General features: G+C 44.1%; 4 protein-coding genes across 4 annotated transcripts; 2 read left to right on the top strand and 2 right to left on the bottom strand.

The window, feature by feature from the left end:
* The first annotated feature begins 271 nt into the window (after positions 1-271).
* LOC116262112 (uncharacterized protein P8A3.02c) lies at positions 272-5,862 on the top strand. Its single transcript, XM_031641205.2, has 6 exons — positions 272-478; positions 585-693; positions 2,281-2,312; positions 2,426-2,638; positions 5,113-5,435; positions 5,563-5,862. The coding sequence occupies exons 1-6, from the start codon at positions 371-373 to the stop codon at positions 5,564-5,566; spliced, it is 789 nt and encodes a 262-aa protein (XP_031497065.1). The 5' UTR covers positions 272-370; the 3' UTR covers positions 5,567-5,862.
* Positions 5,863-6,499: 637 nt separating this feature from the next.
* Positions 6,500-7,567, top strand: LOC116262987 (translocator protein homolog). The gene has a single exon (XM_031642541.2). The coding sequence runs from the start codon at positions 6,739-6,741 to the stop codon at positions 7,273-7,275; it is 537 nt and encodes a 178-aa protein (XP_031498401.1). The 5' UTR covers positions 6,500-6,738; the 3' UTR covers positions 7,276-7,567.
* Positions 7,568-9,316: 1,749 nt separating this feature from the next.
* On the bottom strand, positions 9,317-10,017 carry LOC116263046 (rapid alkalinization factor-like). The gene has a single exon (XM_031642625.2). It carries the CDS (start codon positions 9,875-9,877, stop codon positions 9,479-9,481), a length of 399 nt encoding a protein of 132 aa, XP_031498485.1. The 5' UTR covers positions 9,878-10,017; the 3' UTR covers positions 9,317-9,478.
* A 1,632-nt stretch (positions 10,018-11,649) lies between these two features.
* Positions 11,650-12,036, bottom strand: LOC116263133 (protein RALF-like 33). Its single transcript, XM_031642737.2, has one exon. It carries the CDS (start codon positions 12,034-12,036, stop codon positions 11,650-11,652), a length of 387 nt encoding a protein of 128 aa, XP_031498597.1.
* Positions 12,037-17,121: the final 5,085 nt, after the last annotated feature.

The raw sequence follows: 17,121 nt of genomic DNA, 5'->3' as shown, positions 1-17,121 counted from the left end.
ATTTCTTTTCCCTAGTCTTGCATGCATGCTTAATTTATTCAACCTTTATGGGCATCATCTTATCATACTGTTGATACCAAAACATTGTTAAATTATAGTCAAAAGAATCGACTTTGATCAGAAGCCTTCATGTGAGATTATAGTCAAGGATGGACCTGCAAAAGAAAGCTTTCGTCCCCACCAAAACGGGTCCACGGACCAGACCAACCCTGACCGTCGAATACCTGCTGCTGCCCCTCGCGGTTTGGGCGCGCACTCCGAATTTCTAAAACCCGAAGGTGCATTGGAAACCCGCCAATTGGAGCTGTTATACATCGTTGTTCGGCGGCGGGTCAGTGAATTGAAACTGAACTCCACGGACGGTAACCAGATGGAGTTGGATGACCAGAAGAGCGCTCTGAGAGAAGTGTTTGGGGACTCCTCAGACGGAGAACCTGAAGGGGAAGAAGATCATCCCAGGATTGTATTGGAAAGAGAGGTGTGCTTCTGAACCCACAATCTCCTTTCATCTCTCTCGGGCTTTCCGAGTTTTTGATCAGGTATGCTTGTGATAAAAATAAGCAGATTCTATCTGTGCTCCGCAGCACAATCCGCCGGCGTGGGAGAAGGTGGAAGGCATAAACGGTCTGTGGATCTGCGAAAATTTCCTCTCTCCATGCAATCAAATCTCATTACTCCACGCCATTCAACAAGGTGGGTTTGCATTTTCTCTCTCTTCCTCTGTAGCAAGTCGATCACATAATCGCTGGTTAATCGTTCTCATTTAGAGGCTCGTAGTTCTGTATTGTTGAGATAACGGTCGAATTTATGCTAGTTGTTACTTTAACTTCGATGCTCATCGTTCTGAATCTTTGGAATCCGTTTCAGATCCCTATCGTAATGAGACAAACGAGTTCCCTCAACCTAGTAAACTGGTCCCTTTGTTTAGATATTGGTGTCTATAAGACACAGACCTGGTCCGGATGGACGACTTCACTCATGTTTATATGAAGCTGTAGTACGTCGCCCTCGAAATTGTAGTTGCTTGAATTCGGATTGCTCCGGGCTGCGTATTGATCTTTTCATCATGAAATTGTGCTAGATTTTTCCCCTTCTCCTGTCATTTTGAAGCTTATGCGCAAGTTCAAACTCAGGTGGTGTTCTTGTAGAAAAAAGCAAGCTACTAGAATAAGAAGGGGAAGGGCTGCTGTTGTTTTATATACTTAACAACATCTTGCAGTTTCCACTGGCTGGAAGTTATCCAGGATTTCCTTCGCCATGGGTCATATAGAACAAATGGAATATAAACATGCTAACTTGGAAATGTTTTTAACTCAAGGTAGAAAAAGATATCTAGATTGGAAACATGCAAGCGAGAGGCATTACTGGCAAAGGAATAAAGTCACAAAATTAAACAAGAGAGCATGAAAAGAAGGAAACATGATAAACAGATTGATGTTAAACTGAGAAGCCACGTAAATTTGGGAGACCATTGCCCACTGCAGAAGGAAGCCTACATAAAAAATCTTGTTTTGGATTTGCTTGGTTTTATTTTGGAGGAGCATAAATCATCATGCAGATATGGCTAGTCTGGAAGTGGGAGGGGTGAATATTTTCTAGGAATGCAATTTTGTGTGGCATTAGATTGTTTCGATAATTTCTGCATTGTATGGTTCTTATTGGGTATAATTTTCAGCTTTGATATTTTTCGCTTTAATGTAGATCATGAAATCCAGTACTGCAAAAATAGAATTTTCCCAGAACATTTAGAGACCTATTGCTTAGTTGTTCTATATGAAGCATGGGATTTAGTTGTACTGTATGAAGCATAGGATCACATTTTTAAGAAATAAATTGCTGAAGCTGCTAGTGTAGCTAATTAATTTTTTTCCATTTTCGGCGACCAAATTATGCAGCAAGTATGGCTATTTGTGTCTTCTGTTCATGTGCTCCCGTCTAAGCATCTGCCTTCTGTAGGTCCTTGCATCACTAAATATGTTGCCTTAGCATGAACCACAGGCAAGTTTCTTGTTGGGCCATATAGATTCTTTTGCAGTTAACGTGCTTAAAGATGCAATTTTGATATCAATGGCTTGAAATATTTGGTTTTTATTGTCACAAAAGGATATTGTCTGATATGTGGGCCATATTTCAACTTTCACGCTTTCATCCTTGAAGTATTCGGGCATTTGGTTGCAGCAAATTATCCACATGCCATTGATGTGCATTTCACATTTGGAGTTTTCTTTTTTCATTTTATCAATTGAATTTCTTTTGATCTTAAATTTTGTATGCTCGTAGAAGGATGGTTTTCCGAGCAATCTCACAATCAGGTACATCTTCCTCTATTACCGATATTTTCATCAGCTTTATAATCAAAGAAGAGCCAGCTATCATCTGAATTGTTAATTGTGTGAAACTTAGCTATGCAACACTGCTATGGCAGGCTATGAGGTTTGGAGATCTTCCAAATTGGGCTATTGAACTTTCCTGCTGCATCCATGAAGCTGTTTATCTGTTTGAGTTGAATGGTGAAAATCATGGCCATTTAACTGCTTGTGCTCACTGCAAAGTGGAAGAGCACCCGTTTCCAGCTGATCTGCTCTGGAGGGAGCCACTTTTTGACCAAATGATTGTCAATGTATACCATCCGGGTGAGGTGTGCACCTTTCCCTTTGTTAGATATGAATTTAACTGCTGCATGTTTTCTTGTTTAATCTTTCTTATATAAAAGGTATTGCTTCTCTCCTAGTGGAGTGTTTATTACTGATACTACGTTCCTGTCAAAGAACACAGTAACCTCGATAACAAAGTGCATATTATGGTGGTCCAGGACCCAGCTGGACTATGGATTGGCAATTGGTAGGTCTAACCAGCCGTGGTTTTTCCACTTACCACTGTGGCCACTTCTTCCTAGAGGAGGTTGTTGTAAAGAGTGGATGGTCTTTTCTTCCTTTGTGTATAAGCAGCTTTCCTTTATCATTATTGAAAAATAAAGAAGATGGACAACCATTTTCAACTCTGTGTTCATTCATAAACTCAGTGGGGGAAAAACCCATTAAACCTCATACAAGAGAAAGTTTATATAGACTGTAACCATCCGTTATTATTCGGTTGAATCATTTCACAACATTTCCATGTCACTAACTTACACCCTAACTATGGAACACATGTAGGTAGTTATTACTTGGTCCTATGTAGATAGTTATTGCCTCTCTCTTCTTAACGTGTTCACTAATAGTTGAATGCCATGGCCTTAATACTCCCCCATAAACTTGGTGTGGGAGTAAAAGGAGTAACCGTAAACCAAGTTCGGGACAAAATATATAGAAGTCCTTCTTAGTCAGTGGCTGTAGCCTTATGAGAATGTCGGCATACTGTTCGCGTATGATCTTAATCAACAACTGTATTCACACCTTCATTAATACTTAGTTGAGAGATACTCTAATCCTCAACACCATCTTTGCTGCAAAAATAATTTTCTTTTGCTTTACCACTGTCAAGATGCTACAGAGATTTGAGAATATGGATCGAGTCATTGCTTTGGTGAAGAAGGACGATCTCTTGAGTCGTCTGCAGCCCCTTCATTGGCGAAGAAGCTCTCTCCGACACCATATTGGAAAGTTAAAGAAGATAGATGAACATTTTCAACTCTGTTTTCATTCATGAACACAGTAGGGTTACAAGAGTGTTTATATAGGCTGTAATCAACTGTTATTATTCGGTTGAATCAGTTCACGATATTTCCACTTTGCTAACTTACACCCTAACTATGGAACACATGTAGGTAGTTGTTGCTTCATCGTATGCAGATAGTTGTTGCCTCTCTCTTCTCAACGTGTTCACTAATAGTCGAATGCCATGATCTCAATAACCATCACTGCTTGTAATCTTTTGAGGTGAGCTATGCTGTTCCTATCCTGTATTCCATGTATGTTTCCTTAGGATGAAGCACTGTACAGTTTACAGAATTTGGTAAGTCACTGATTAGCACATCTGTTTCCTTAGGATGAAGCACTGTACAGTTTACAGAAGTTACTAACTCACTGATTAGCGCTTTAACCAGCTGCTAGGAGATATTTTTTTCCAGCATTCTCTTCTCTCTCTCTCCCTTTGTCATATATGATCCCGTAAAGGGTAAGTATCTCTTACTGATGAGTAATCTGATAAAAAGGAACCCATTATAGAGTCAAGTATTTCCTGATTTTGATGTGGTACTGCTTTGCCAAACTTTGCATGCTGTACAAGAGGTCTTTCCATTGTTTCTTTGTAAACTCAGTGTTACAGCAAATTTGGCTTAACGTATGGTGGAAACTCTTGTATAGTAAGGCTCCACGCTCTACAGTAGGTTTTGACTGTCGAAGGCAAACCGGTAGCAGAACCTATCTGTGAATAAACTAAAACTACTGGAACATGTATTCACCCGTTGAAAACTCTTGTTTTCCATAAGGTAAAATGTTAATTTTCCATCAATTATACGTGTGCGGGTTCATAAAACGTTGTATGAGTCAAGTTGTCCTTATGGTGAACGATAAAGTGCATACTGTCCAATACCACAATGAATATTTTGGTGCCAGCTTAGCGGTTATGTTTCAGCGAAACATTCCAGTGAACCAAGTGTCATCTTTAGGGCAAGACAGGCCGTAACTCAGAAGCTAAATAATGCATTTGTGAATGCTATTACTTAATCAATTCGGTTTACAATGACAAGTAGTCCGCTGAAAATGGTTTAAGGTTTCTTATGACGTTAAGTTCTCAAAGGTTAAACTCCCAAGAAAGGTGTTATAAGATGTATTACTTTTTAATGAGTGATGTGCTTCTCTAGATTGCAGGGTGATCGTCCTAAATTCCTAAATGTGTCATGTTCTCTTGTAAGTCTTGCACTTTGTGTTTCCCATGTTCCTAGATGGTCCCATCTTTGGACACCATATTTTTTTCAATAGACTGGTAAATCTCTTGGCTTATGGACATCAGTGCTAATACTCTTTAAATCAGTTACTGCTGCATTTCTTTGTCAGAATATGTCAAAGCTTATGATGGCAAAAAAAGATATAATCATTTTGACACGCCTTTTCTTCTGTAATGCACGTCCTTTTGTGTAAGAAAAAGGTTCATCATCTTATTGTTGTGCAGGGAATATGCAGTCACGTAGACCTCATGCGTTTTGATGATGGAATTGCCATAATCTCGTTGGAATCTGATTGTGTGATGCACTTCACATTAGCGAAGGAGGCTTCCAGCAGCCAGAAAGGCAAAGAAGAGGACAAAGGATATTGTATTTCGGACAAGGTTCCTGTCCTCTTAAAGCCTGGATCTCTTGTTCTCATGTCAGGAGAGGCTCGCTATCTGTGGAAACATGAAATTAACCGCAAGCCAGGGTTTCAGGTCTGGGAGGGGAGAGAAATTGGCCAACAGAAAAGAACGTCTGTCACTCTACGGAGGCTCTGTGTGACAGGGTAAGCATCTCTTTTGTTGTTCAGTACACTATGCTTGAATGGTTAAGTTAAGCCAGTCCCTTAATTTGTTGTTTGCTCATCTTTAATGGTTCACTTATCTCTAAAATTTGAACTGAAAACTGCACAGGTGAACTCGAAAACAACCGCGACGGTGCACCACGACAACTTCATATTGTCTAAGTATATTCTTCTGTGTCAACACTTCGGCAACGAAACTGCTTATGCATGATTGGTTTACCTGTCTATTTTTCAGTTAGCTTTTTAAAGCTTTTAATTGCAAGAACGAAGGATGGAACGATGAGTGTCATTAACAATGGCGAGGCACTAAGAGAATGATACGACGAAAGTAGGACCCAAAACGGCCCCTTCCAAATATCGGCCATATTTTGTATCGTGTATTTGTAGGAGAGAAAAAAAAATAATTTTTATTTTATTTATTTCCTATGACCGCTGAGCGTATATATGAGGCGAGATGAAATCTGATCTTGATCACGTTGGATGTGACTACCGAAGAAAGGGACTAGGTCGCAGTTGGTATTATGTTACCCAAATTTGAATTTTCCTCGCGGGAAGATTTCCTGATCTTTCATTGTGGGCTGTCAGCCTGAGAGCTCCTCCTCCTCGGCTGTCCAAAGAAGCGCCGGCATGTGAGGACGTGCGGCCAAGCCGGCGATAAACCAAATATATATGGACATGGACGACCGCCGTCCGTCGGCAGCCACTCAAAATCTCGCACCGCCGGGTCCCATTTCAGGGGCCGTGCGTCTGACTTGCCTCTCAGTTTCTTGAGGCAGTTTCAGCGTCTTTCCATAAGAGCACCCGGAAGATCGGGGACTCGATTACGTGGCACTGCTGCTCCCACGTGTGCGTGTCCCTTCCGCGGGAGATGGTTCCTTGCATGCTCTCCATACACGTATGGAGGCGGAGCGACACGTCCGCTGGGGCACCAAAATCCCCCGCCCCCGCCTTTTACGAAGGTCTTCCGCACAACTACTTTCTATCCTTCACAATTACCATTTTATCCCCGTTGGGGAGCTTTGGCTCGTCGCGCTCAAGGGCCTCCCCTGGTCTCGTCGGTCTCGCGCCTGTATCGGCGCGGTCGGATGACTCAAGCTGAATATGGGCGCCGTTCAGATCTGCACCGTGGTGGTCGTTTTGAGAAATTGGAAGGCCCTTTTGGTCATCCTCGACATGAGGGACGTTGTTATACAAGGACGCCATTTCTTCCTCCTCATCTCCTTGAAACCCTGTCCTTTTTTCTGCTCCTTCTTCCTGTCATCTGTTTTCTTCCCTTCGTCAAGCCATGGAGTCGTCTGATCTGAAGCACCGAGTCCGAGATGAGTCGCGCCTGTCGAGCGGCGACGTCAGAAGCAAGAACCCGAGAGCCAACAAGATGGCGCTGGCCAAGAGAGGCCTGCGCTCTCTTGCCGTGGCCGTGGCGATACCCTTCCTGCTAGGTTGCGTCAACCTCCGACTGGGTGACCGCCATCTCCGCGACAGATCGGTTTGGTGTCCGGTTTGGCTCCACGACTTCGGTTGGCTGGTCTCGTGCGCCACCATGGGTCTCTCCTCGTGGCTCGTCTGGGTGGAGGGCGGCTTGCAGCAGCAGTCCGGCGCCCTGTCAGTGTACGCGGCAGAGCTCGGACTCAGCTTCGTCTGGGCGCTGGCTTTTGGCTTCGGCGCGACACGCTTTGCGTTCGCGATTTCCCTTTTGCTCGTTGGCCTAGCTGTCGTATGCTACCGGAGCTTCCGATCGGCCAATCCGATCGCCGGCGATCTCGTCAAGCCTTACTTGTTCTGGGTTGCTTTCGTGGCGTTTGTGAATTATAGGCTCCTTTGATCTGAATTGGTAGTGCTTGCTGGTTTACGTAGACGTGTAAATTTTTCAGGTCGTCTGTGTTGTTGCTATACGGTTTCACGGATGAATTGGTGGTGTTGGCTAGGTAGGTATGTAAATTTTGAGATCCAGTGCGTCATTTCTCTTTTCTTTCAGTGTTATATAAATGGCGGTGGAATGTTGAATCATGGATGTGGACGTACTTAGGATAAATCCTTGCTGGTAAATGATGTCAGCTAGAAATATGTAATTTTGAGTTGAAAGGGTGATATCGATTTTCGTTGTTGTAGTTTTATCAACATGCACGAGAGAGTTGATGGCCACAATGTTACCTCTAAAAAATCATGCATCCGTATAGCGTAACCAATATAAGGTTACCAGTTCACTTCTATTAAAATTGAATTCTGATTCATTAGATATTGTAATATTATCTAAACCATGTAAAACGTGCGTATAACTTTTCAAATTAGCATTTGGTCGCTAGATCATTGATAACATTTATTTTATCATAAGATTCATCTCCGACCGACCGTGGAATTCATGACCAAATTGTTATATTAGAAGTCTAACTGAGTTTCACATAACATAGAGAACAATTGAACATGAATCCAAACTAAAGATCTAAACAATTTGTACTTTCTAGTTACACGAATTGTTCTATTTTAGAAGGTTTTACATTGTCCAGATTCAAACTATTGGCATTTCAGGAATAGGTATCTCTCACATTTGAAGGTGAGGTGAGGAAATTCGGAAAGGTCTACATTTTACGGTGAAAATATCACTTACGAGAGTAGAATATGCTACATATCCGCGGCTTATATATATATACATATATCCTAACGTCCTTGCATATACCCGATGGAACAAATAAAATCTTACATGCATATACCCGATGGAGCAACTAGATTGGTAGCATTATTTTTTGTTTTTTTAATCTTAATTGGTTTTACCTGTCAATGCTGTCCTTTTCTGAGCTGTTTTCCATAGGAATAGAATTGTGATGGTGGCTTGGAACTGTCAGGGTGTAAAGTGTATAATTTTTTGCTTTCGCTTCTGAGGTGGGTGAACTTGTATGGGTGCGCTCAATCGACCAGATGCCGTCGGTGTTAGGCCATTGCCATCTTGTTGGTGCTCAGGTCCCTGAGGATCCTGAATGGTTGAGTTTTACATTATACGTGAAGGTACGGGTATACCGTTCGAGCATGTGAACGGTTCAGTCTTCCATAGGTTGATCTCAAAAACTATCTAGCCGAGGAATGGATGACATGGGCCATAGCCGAACAGAGGATTAAAAATGTTAAAAATCAACGGTATATGGCACGTGATAGCTTTTTATTGGATGACAAGTCAAATTTGTTAACTGATTTCACTATACTGGTTCTACCCTTCATAGCAGCTCTTATCAGCCGACTGTCCCTGTCCCTACTACGATGTTTTTTGATAAGAGTGTTTCTTCAACATTTCCATAACTTCTTCAACACCTTTTTGGTGTTTGCAGTTTGCTAGGAGCCGTCTCAGTCTCCACAAGCACCGTACAATCATGTGAAACTGGGCTGGAAAAATATAACCGGCGGCCTAGGCCTTCCATCACACCTCATGGCTTCCAATGTCAACCTTTTAAGGACACTGGTGAACTGCGTCTTGACCATATCATATACTAAGGACTACATAGAACTCCTCAAAAGACATATAAATGAAATGGGATTTGCTTATACATACAAATCAATCTAAATTGGCTCTGCTCTATACACTAGGGATGCAATCCCCGACGTTCATTACTTTCAAACCCAGCCGATGTATAAAATTTGAAGACTTTTAGATTGTGACTTTGTAACCATTGCATAATCTTAGTTGCTTGTGCAAATGTAACTTATCCAAGAATGGCCTTCTAAGTTTCAAGCTGAAAGAGAACTCTTAATCACCATTAAATTGAAAATTTTGATCCAAGTTGTAGTTGGACAGTTTTTTCTGAAATTACATTGTAAGGTTCAACAGGATCTATCGTCCCCAGCAGGAAGTGATCACATTTACCAACAGAAGCAAATGGTAAACCATTGTTTCGTGTTCAAATCTACATAATCGCTTATTTCACATTCACCGATCTCCGGATGATGCCCACTAAGAGAAGACAACATAGAGAGAAATTAAGCGAGATGGAGGAACCACCACGAAACTACAAGATATGAATATGACCGCAGAGACGAAGTCAGTCTCGAAGGCGGGTTGCCGGAACTTGATGGCGGCCACAGCCGGTGATGTCGGCGCAAGGGCGGGTGTAAGGGTTGACAGCATTTGGTCGGCAGTTGGAGTAGGGAGATCCGGGGTGTTTGCAGGGGGTCGAGTCCCTGAGCAGCGCCGCATAACTCAAGTGCGTCGTGTCCTGCAGGATCCGCCGGTTGCTCTCCGAGTCCATGGCCATCTCCTCCGCTTCCTCCCCTGATTCTAAGCACCCCCCGGTGGCCCCACCGCACGCCGGCCAGGCCGCTGCCCAACCCAGCCCGCCCTCCCCGCTCAGCGAGGAGGCGCCCACCTCCAAAGTCATCAAGGCGGCACCCAAGAACGCTACCTCCATGGCCAGGAAACAGGGGCCTCTCTGGTTCGCCATCACCACTCTCTCCTCTTTCCTCCTCTGCGATGACTCTTTCTACTTTTGTCAGACCCTTTCTCCCCATTACATTTGAGAACAAGCGAAAAAAATCAAAAGCGTGAGATGGACTGGACCCGCCGTTAGCAGCTTTGCACTATTGAAAGACTGACAGGCAATGTTGTCTAGCGTAGCAGGCGGCTTTGGAGCTTAAACGGCAGTTGTTCAACTTTTAGCGAGTAAAACAGTTAATCATTCTCATCCATCTCCAGGAGGGTAGAAAATTTTCACAGGTCATTTTTGGATCTCTCCCGACCTGCTCGTGTGGGGCTTTGGGGGCCCGAGAAGGAATCCGTCGAAGCTCTCATGAAAGGGGCCATCGTTGTTGTACCAAAAAATGAAGCGACATTTTTTGACATAAAATTCTTAATTTGTTTTTTTAAAGTTGCGAGTTTGAGGCCCTAAGCAATGCCCGTTCTTTACTCTGCAATAACTTGGAAGTTGTCGCTCACAAATGATAAGCAATTCTTGTCTGCTGTAAAGAAGGTTTCAAACAAATCATATTGAACTCTTAAAGCTATTTTGATATTTGATCATAATAAGTGATAGTTTGATTTGCGTTCGATCTGTGATGATGTTAATATTTTGAGTAATCAGCATATTATGATTGTTAAAAGAAGTTCTCAGAACTTGAAGGCGTCACCAGCCTCTGAGTGGACTTGGTTTTTGTTCCTTGATGAAAGAGTTCTTTTCAACATTATCGGAACATCTTTATGTGTTTATAGCAAGAGGCATTTTAGTCTTCTCAAACACCAGATATTTACACATTTTTTCGTCAGAACCCTATGACCGGGTTGGCGTCACACCTCAAGCCAGAAATAACAGCTTTAAAAGCTGCTGATGAACTGCATTAGGCAATTTTATAAGCAATGGTATTAACGCAACATATTATTACGTATAAGCCTTGTACCGCTTCTTTTTTTTAAGATTGAAAAATAGCTTAAAAATTTTAAATTATTTTGCATTCAGCAGCAAATCACGAAACCTTGACAATCTTCTTTATCTAATCTAATGAATGGAGCATCCCGTTGTTCTAGAAAATAACAATATAAAAAATCAATTATATCCAGTTCCATTTGAGACCGGTTTCTCCATCTCCTGTTAGGTTCTTGCTCTCTCACTCTTTTTTCTCTTTCTTTTAGATTTTCTTTTCAAAGTCCCCATCCTTTTCTACCATAAAATTGAATCATCTTACTGGATAAATAAATAAATGAATGAATGAATAAATATATTAATATTTATGTCTATCAACACAAAATTTTGAAGCAGGTTTTTCAAAACCCTATTCTCTTTTTTTTTCTCTCATTATTTTCCTTTTTTTTTTTTTACCTTTTACAAATATACATATGGATCCTAAAAAGGGAAAAAAGTACAAGGGAACCACTTTAATTTTGAGATTGAGTTCGCTCATTTCTGATACAAGTTACTTTTGTAGAAAGTAAATGAGAATTACTATGGCGGACTTTGGGAAACCCCAAGAAATTTACACAGAACTTCTTATTTCACATTCACGCATCACCGGAAAGATACCCCAAGAAACGAAGTTAAAATAGACAAAAAAGGATGGAGAGAGAAATTAACGAAGATGGAGGAATACCACAAAACTAAAAGAAACGTATGAATACGACCGGAAAATCGAAACGGCTCCAACAAGGTGAAGAGTAAGACACCACAAAGGTGTGGGCGCGTGGATATGGGGGGAGAGTTCAGATGTCAGTCTGGTAGGTAGGTTCCTAGAATGGCGGGCTACCACGCGCACATTCGTTGCGGAAGGTGCAGGGGCGCTTGTAAGGGTCGTTCAACGGCGCTGGTCTACTGCACTGGTAGTAGGAAACTCCGTGAATTGGGCATGAGGGATCGCGATGCAGTCCCCTGTATGAAATGTAATTGCCAGTACCCTGCAGGATCCGCCGGTTGCTCTCGGAATCCATGGCCATCTCCTCGGCTTCCTCTCCCCCCAAGCACTCCCCAGTTGTCCCGTCGCACGCCGACCAGGACGCTGCCCACCCCAGCTCGTTCTCCCCGCTCAGCGAGCCGACTTCCACCTCTCCGCTCAACAAGGCGCATGCCAAGAACGCTATTGCTGTCGCCAGGAGGAAGGGGTCTCTCGGGTTCACCATCCTCTGTCTCTCTCTTTCTCTCTTTTGGTGTGTGTCTCCGCAATAGCGCTTTGTGTGTATATCTTCTTCGCCAGATTTGATTTCCCCATTGTCAAATTTGATTTACTAACAGAGGTGTAAAGAAATTAAAAGTCTGGAACGGACCCGGCATTGGTACTAGAAAAAAATTGACGGGCAACGACGCTTCCAACCGAAAGGACTGCGACATCTCTACCGGAAAAGGTGATACAAACCAATCCCATCGATTTTCCATCTACCCTCCGTTCATTGACGCCGACGCGTACAATGGAAAATTCACAAGACCCTCAACGAAAATGCTGGCCGTTTGCACGTCAGTCTCATCACTTTTAGGGCCGTTTGATGGCATGGAGATCTTGTAGAAAAAAAAGAAAAAATTCAAATATTTGAAATTTTTTTATTTCATCAAATGTGGAGATTTTTTTTTTACCGTTGGAGGTGAAAACGGAAATTTTTTTAGCCAAAAGGTGGAATTTTTTTTTTTTACCATTTGGAGGAAGAATGGACGGGAAGAAAAGACCAACTTCTTGCTTTGAGTGGATCAGTTGGGCAAAAAGAGATTTGGCTGGAGTTATACGCATGAACTGCCTAAAAAGCATCCCATTGAGAGTACAGGTTAAACATTTGTGGTGGTGTTGTTTTCAGCTCTCTCTCTCTCTCTCGTATGTTTATCTTGGCAATAGTTCTATGTATATCTTCTTCGCCAGATTCGTTTTCCCCATTGTCACTGTAATAAAGGTGAAAAGAAATACAAAGTACATCTGAGAACAAGTGAAACAACTTAAAAATCTGGAATGGACCCGGTGCGGTTCGTGTGGGTCCTGACAAAGAATTTGACGGGCAATGACGCCTATTTTAGTGGGCGGCTGTTACGAGCCAAATTTATACTAGGTCCGTTAGGACCAAATCCAGGACCAAGGTAGGTCCAGCAGGGCTCGTAAAGGCTGGAAATGACTTGACCAGCCTAGAAAGATCGTCTCGCGAGGTTAAAGAGCAGCTTGGAGTTATTGCAGTGGGCGGAGCGGGCGGAGCAACAACGGCCAAGTGCAAGAGATACAAGGTCGAACCTTAGAAGCGGTCATGATCCAAGTTTGGGACTCACCCGACTAGAGTGGTCTGAACCTACGCGGAGTCCTAGAACTTAGATCAAACGGGGTAAGCCTAGGCTGAACCTAGGCAAATCGGGATGAGCCTACCCAAGCTCATCCATGCGCCCAAGAGAAAACGGATCCTAGATCCGTGGGTTTACAATTCTTTGGACGGGTAGCGTCCACTTTAATTCAGATTTGGATTTCTTTAGTATTAGATTTGAATCATGTAAAGAACCGGTTCGGATTGTGAACCGAGTCACTTAGAGTAGTATATAAGTTTTCGCTCCTTTGTAAATGATTATGCTATTGAATATTGAAGGAAGAGAATGTGTTGATTGGTGGTGTTGGGCGCAAGGCCCTTGTCTCTCTCTCGTCTTTGCTGGCTCACCCCTCTCCCGCGGTGGTCTCTCTCGTTGCCTTAGATTTTCTTCTTCCTTTTTGACGTCTCCTTGCCCATGGCGTTTTCCTACTGGTCCTCAAGGTAAATCTCGGTCCTTTGTCATTTTCTCTGTGACGTTTTTCTTCTCCTTGTCGTTTCCTAGGTGATTCGGCATTGCTTTCTCCCTCTGGTCAACCGAAGGTCCCTCTTCCTTTCCACCCTTGTTTTCTTGTCTTCCTCCTTCCTATCGACCGACGGCTTAAGGCTAAGAACCACGAAGTAGCTCCGGCGAAGGCGCGGCTCCTTAGACCACGAATACTCCCCACGGCATGTTAGTGGATTCGGTACCTTCCTTCCAAAAAACCTGAGAGGCTGATCCATCATCGGGATGATTGAAGAAGGACAGACAACGTTCACCTTCAAAAAGGACTAGAAGCGAGGTTAGTACTTTGGGATTTCTTGTTGGAATTAGGTTGCTCGTTGGGAGCATTCTAGAGGTGATTTTCTCATTCGATCTAAGACTGGTTCACGGTGCCAAACCCGTGAGCTAGTTCTGGAATTCCGGCGGGAAAGCCACCCTTAGAATCTCTCTTACGAGGCCTAGATCCGATCTATAATCTCTTGGTGCAAATCTGGAAGAATCAAAGAACCGACGGTGAAAAAGAGTATACAAATATTGATCGGTTTCAAAAGAACTCCACCAGCAAAAACAGCAAGAAAAATATGTGAAATATGGTGGTTTAGAGAGTGATCACGGCAGAAAAACATTGTCAAGGTGATCGCCAAAAGAAAAGGAGTCATTTCGGTACATTTGGTGAAAATCGGAGTTTTCGTAACAACGATTGAGCCTTGGCCGTAATAGTCCTATTTCCGGTGACCGCTGCACTCTTTCCGGTCACCCTGAGTTTAACGACGACAAGGACAGAATTACCCTCCAGTGTACTCGAACTCCTAACTAGCTCGTGGGGGCATTTTGGTCATTCTTGGAGGAGCGCACTAGGGCCTTCAACCCTAGCCGCCGGTGCTTCATCGCACTTTCCTTGACCGTCGGCTTCAATTTTGGTAAGTCTTCTTCTTTCTTTTGTTGTGTTAATCCTAGCCCTTAGTTGTGCCACGTGTCGCCCATCCAAGGTCCTTCTCCTTTTGTGTCGACTTACCTTCTCCATTTCATTTCCACCTTAGTCAATTGCCTTATCTTCTAGATATCCACCTTTCCTTGTTTTTAGCCAAGTAGCTTGCCACCTCATCCTTGCCCAAACCGTCCCACCCCTTTTTCATGCATAATTCCCTAAGCACCTGGCCACCTCGTGCTTATCTCATTATCACTTCCCTAAACCGTGTAACACCTCCCTTCCATCTGGCGAGCCACCTCCTTCCCCATGGGACCCACACGGTTCCACATGGCAAAGCCTTAGGAATTTCCTTTAGCTATCTTCTCCTCCAATTCTTGCCACATGTCCCTATCCCCAGCCCGTTAGGAAATCTGCTTGCGCCACCTCACCTCTCTTCATTAGGCAACCCCCTCAATCGAGTCCTTGTCTTAACCCGACCGTTGCCCCTTGCCTTAACTAGATTAGGAAACCACTACCATTTTTGAATTACTTCCTCGTAGCTAGAACCCCATCGTGTCATCTTCTGGACTCCCCTCAACCACGAGCCCTCCTTTCCTTATTTGTGGAAAGTAGCCACGGTCAAAAGGCAATCAAGTCAACACTTGCCAAAGACCAAACCCACTTTGTACGGCTAGACCCAAGCCGCCCTTTTCTTCCGCACCCACTTTCTCTCTCTTGAGTCTTGACTTGATTCGAGTCAACCCGTTTACAATTGAACCTAAGCCTAGTCCAAGTCAACCCTTCCAACATCCGAACCCAAATCTGGTCTTAGTCAACCCGAGCTTTGACCCAGCCCAGCCAGCCTTAGACGGACCCACTTGTAGTTAGGTCTCCTTGAGTTCTAGACCGAACTCTTCTCCTTAGCTAGGTTCTCCAAGGTTCTAGACCGAACCTTTCCCCTTGGTTAGCTTAGTCGGCGCTTCTCCTTGGCCAGACCAGCCAAGCACGAACCATCTTCTAGCTTGCCTCTCGCGCCATCTCCTCCCTTAGGAAAACCTCTTTGTGTGGCCTTGTCCTAATCCGTCACTTTTCCTCTTGTCTTAGACGATTTAGGGAATTTACACCGCCACCCATCCTTGTTCCTCTCTAGCCAACCTAGACGACTTGAGCCTACCTCGAGTGCCTCTCTTGACCTTCTAGCCCGGACCCATCAGCTTGGTCCAGTAGCAGCCACCTTCTAGTCGACCCTAACTCTCTCTCGGTCTTCATTGACCTTGACACGAGCTTAGGCTCGCTTGTCCCAAGTTTCCTCCCTTAGCCTCCCTTGTAGTTAGGCGACCCCAAATCCTTACCTAATTCCACGGACTAAGCCTACCCCGACCCTTAACCCCCTTTGACTAGACCGAACCTCCTATAGAGTCCAGTCCAACCAAGCCCAACCCGAGCCTTAGATAAGTCTAGGTTTGTCCGGGTTCTTCCTTGAACCCGCCAGTTCTTGAAGGCTCTCCCCACACTCAAAGGATCCTTCCAGCGGTAGTAAGCTCTTACTACCACCTTGCGCACGGCCAGGAGGGCCATTTCCAGTAGCTGTCCGGCATTCTTTCCTGATTAGCGTGGACACCATCGGCGCCCAATCTACTTCCTAGCGCGGACGTCCATCGCTGCCATCTTCAGTCGGCTCCTTTCCCTCCTTGCTGCTGTATTGCCCGAGGATTGGAATTCTCCTCGTGGCCCTTGCTGATCATATCCAAGCCCCAGCTTGGAAGGTATAACCCCCATCCCCCTATAGACACGAGGGCAGGGCGCTTTATTATTGTATTTGCTTTTCAGCCCGGCTACGGCCATTGTTGACTTAAGTGGTACCTCGACGGCCCTTGGCCTAGACACGACCACGAGTCGACCAGCCTCCTAGGGAATTGGGTGTGGTGTGTACGCTCTAGGATGATGGTTTGAATGGTTTGCATGGTTTGTCTGAGTGAGTTGTGAGTGCAATCTTGTATCGCGAACGATTGTAAAGCCTCACACCCGTCGTAGTTTATTGTAGTAGGTTTTGCTTAGTTAGGTTTTTTGGGATTACCCTTTCGTGTATTCACTTCCTACTGGGTTTGCGCCGGGGTCCTGTCCGGCCGGGTAGTTCATTTGTATAATTTGTTTAGGTTTATGATTTAGGCTCACCTCAGGAGATCTTGGATTTAGGACTCGAGACTAGGTTCGACGATTCTAGCTCGGCCAGGGTTCGGGTCCTAACAGCGGCATTGGGGAGACCAAGACATCTCAATCGGGAAAGTTGTGATAAACCAACCCCATCGATTTCTCTTCCACCCTCCTTTCATTTAGGCGTACAATGGAAAATGACAAGGCCCCCGACGAAGATGCCGGCCGGTGGCGGTGGCACGGATGCCACATCATACTCTTTTACAGTTCAGCGTTTTCTGGCGCCGGCCGCGTCAACGACAGGCAAGGAAGGAGACGGCAAGCGACCTTCTTGAAATGGAAAGGCCAAGGAAAAACCACGCAAGGAAAATGCATGTTACTTTCTCCGGTT

Source organism: Nymphaea colorata, chromosome 10 (assembly GCF_008831285.2).
Source record: "Nymphaea colorata isolate Beijing-Zhang1983 chromosome 10, ASM883128v2, whole genome shotgun sequence".
Lineage (NCBI taxonomy): Eukaryota > Viridiplantae > Streptophyta > Magnoliopsida > Nymphaeales > Nymphaeaceae > Nymphaea > Nymphaea colorata.
This window is presented reverse-complemented; position numbering and strand designations above follow the sequence as displayed.

What these genes read in the sequence shown, in the direction of transcription:
- LOC116262112 (XM_031641205.2), top strand. Translation starts at nt 371, where the DNA reads ATGGAGTTGGATGACCAGAAGAGCGCTCTGAGAGAAGTGTTTGGGGAC. An exon ending in ACTCCACGCCATTCAACAAG is followed by an intron (nt 694 to 2,280) that starts GTGGGTTTGCAT and finishes GTATGCTCGTAG; the next exon opens with AAGGATGGTTTTCCGAGCAA. An exon ending in ATGTATACCATCCGGGTGAG is followed by an intron (nt 2,639 to 5,112) that starts GTGTGCACCTTT and finishes ATTGTTGTGCAG; the next exon opens with GGAATATGCAGTCACGTAGA.
- LOC116262987 (XM_031642541.2), top strand. Translation starts at nt 6,739, where the DNA reads ATGGAGTCGTCTGATCTGAAGCACCGAGTCCGAGATGAGTCGCGCCTG.
- LOC116263046 (XM_031642625.2), bottom strand. Translation starts at nt 9,877, where the DNA reads ATGGCGAACCAGAGAGGCCCCTGTTTCCTGGCCATGGAGGTAGCGTTC.
- LOC116263133 (XM_031642737.2), bottom strand. Translation starts at nt 12,036, where the DNA reads ATGGTGAACCCGAGAGACCCCTTCCTCCTGGCGACAGCAATAGCGTTC.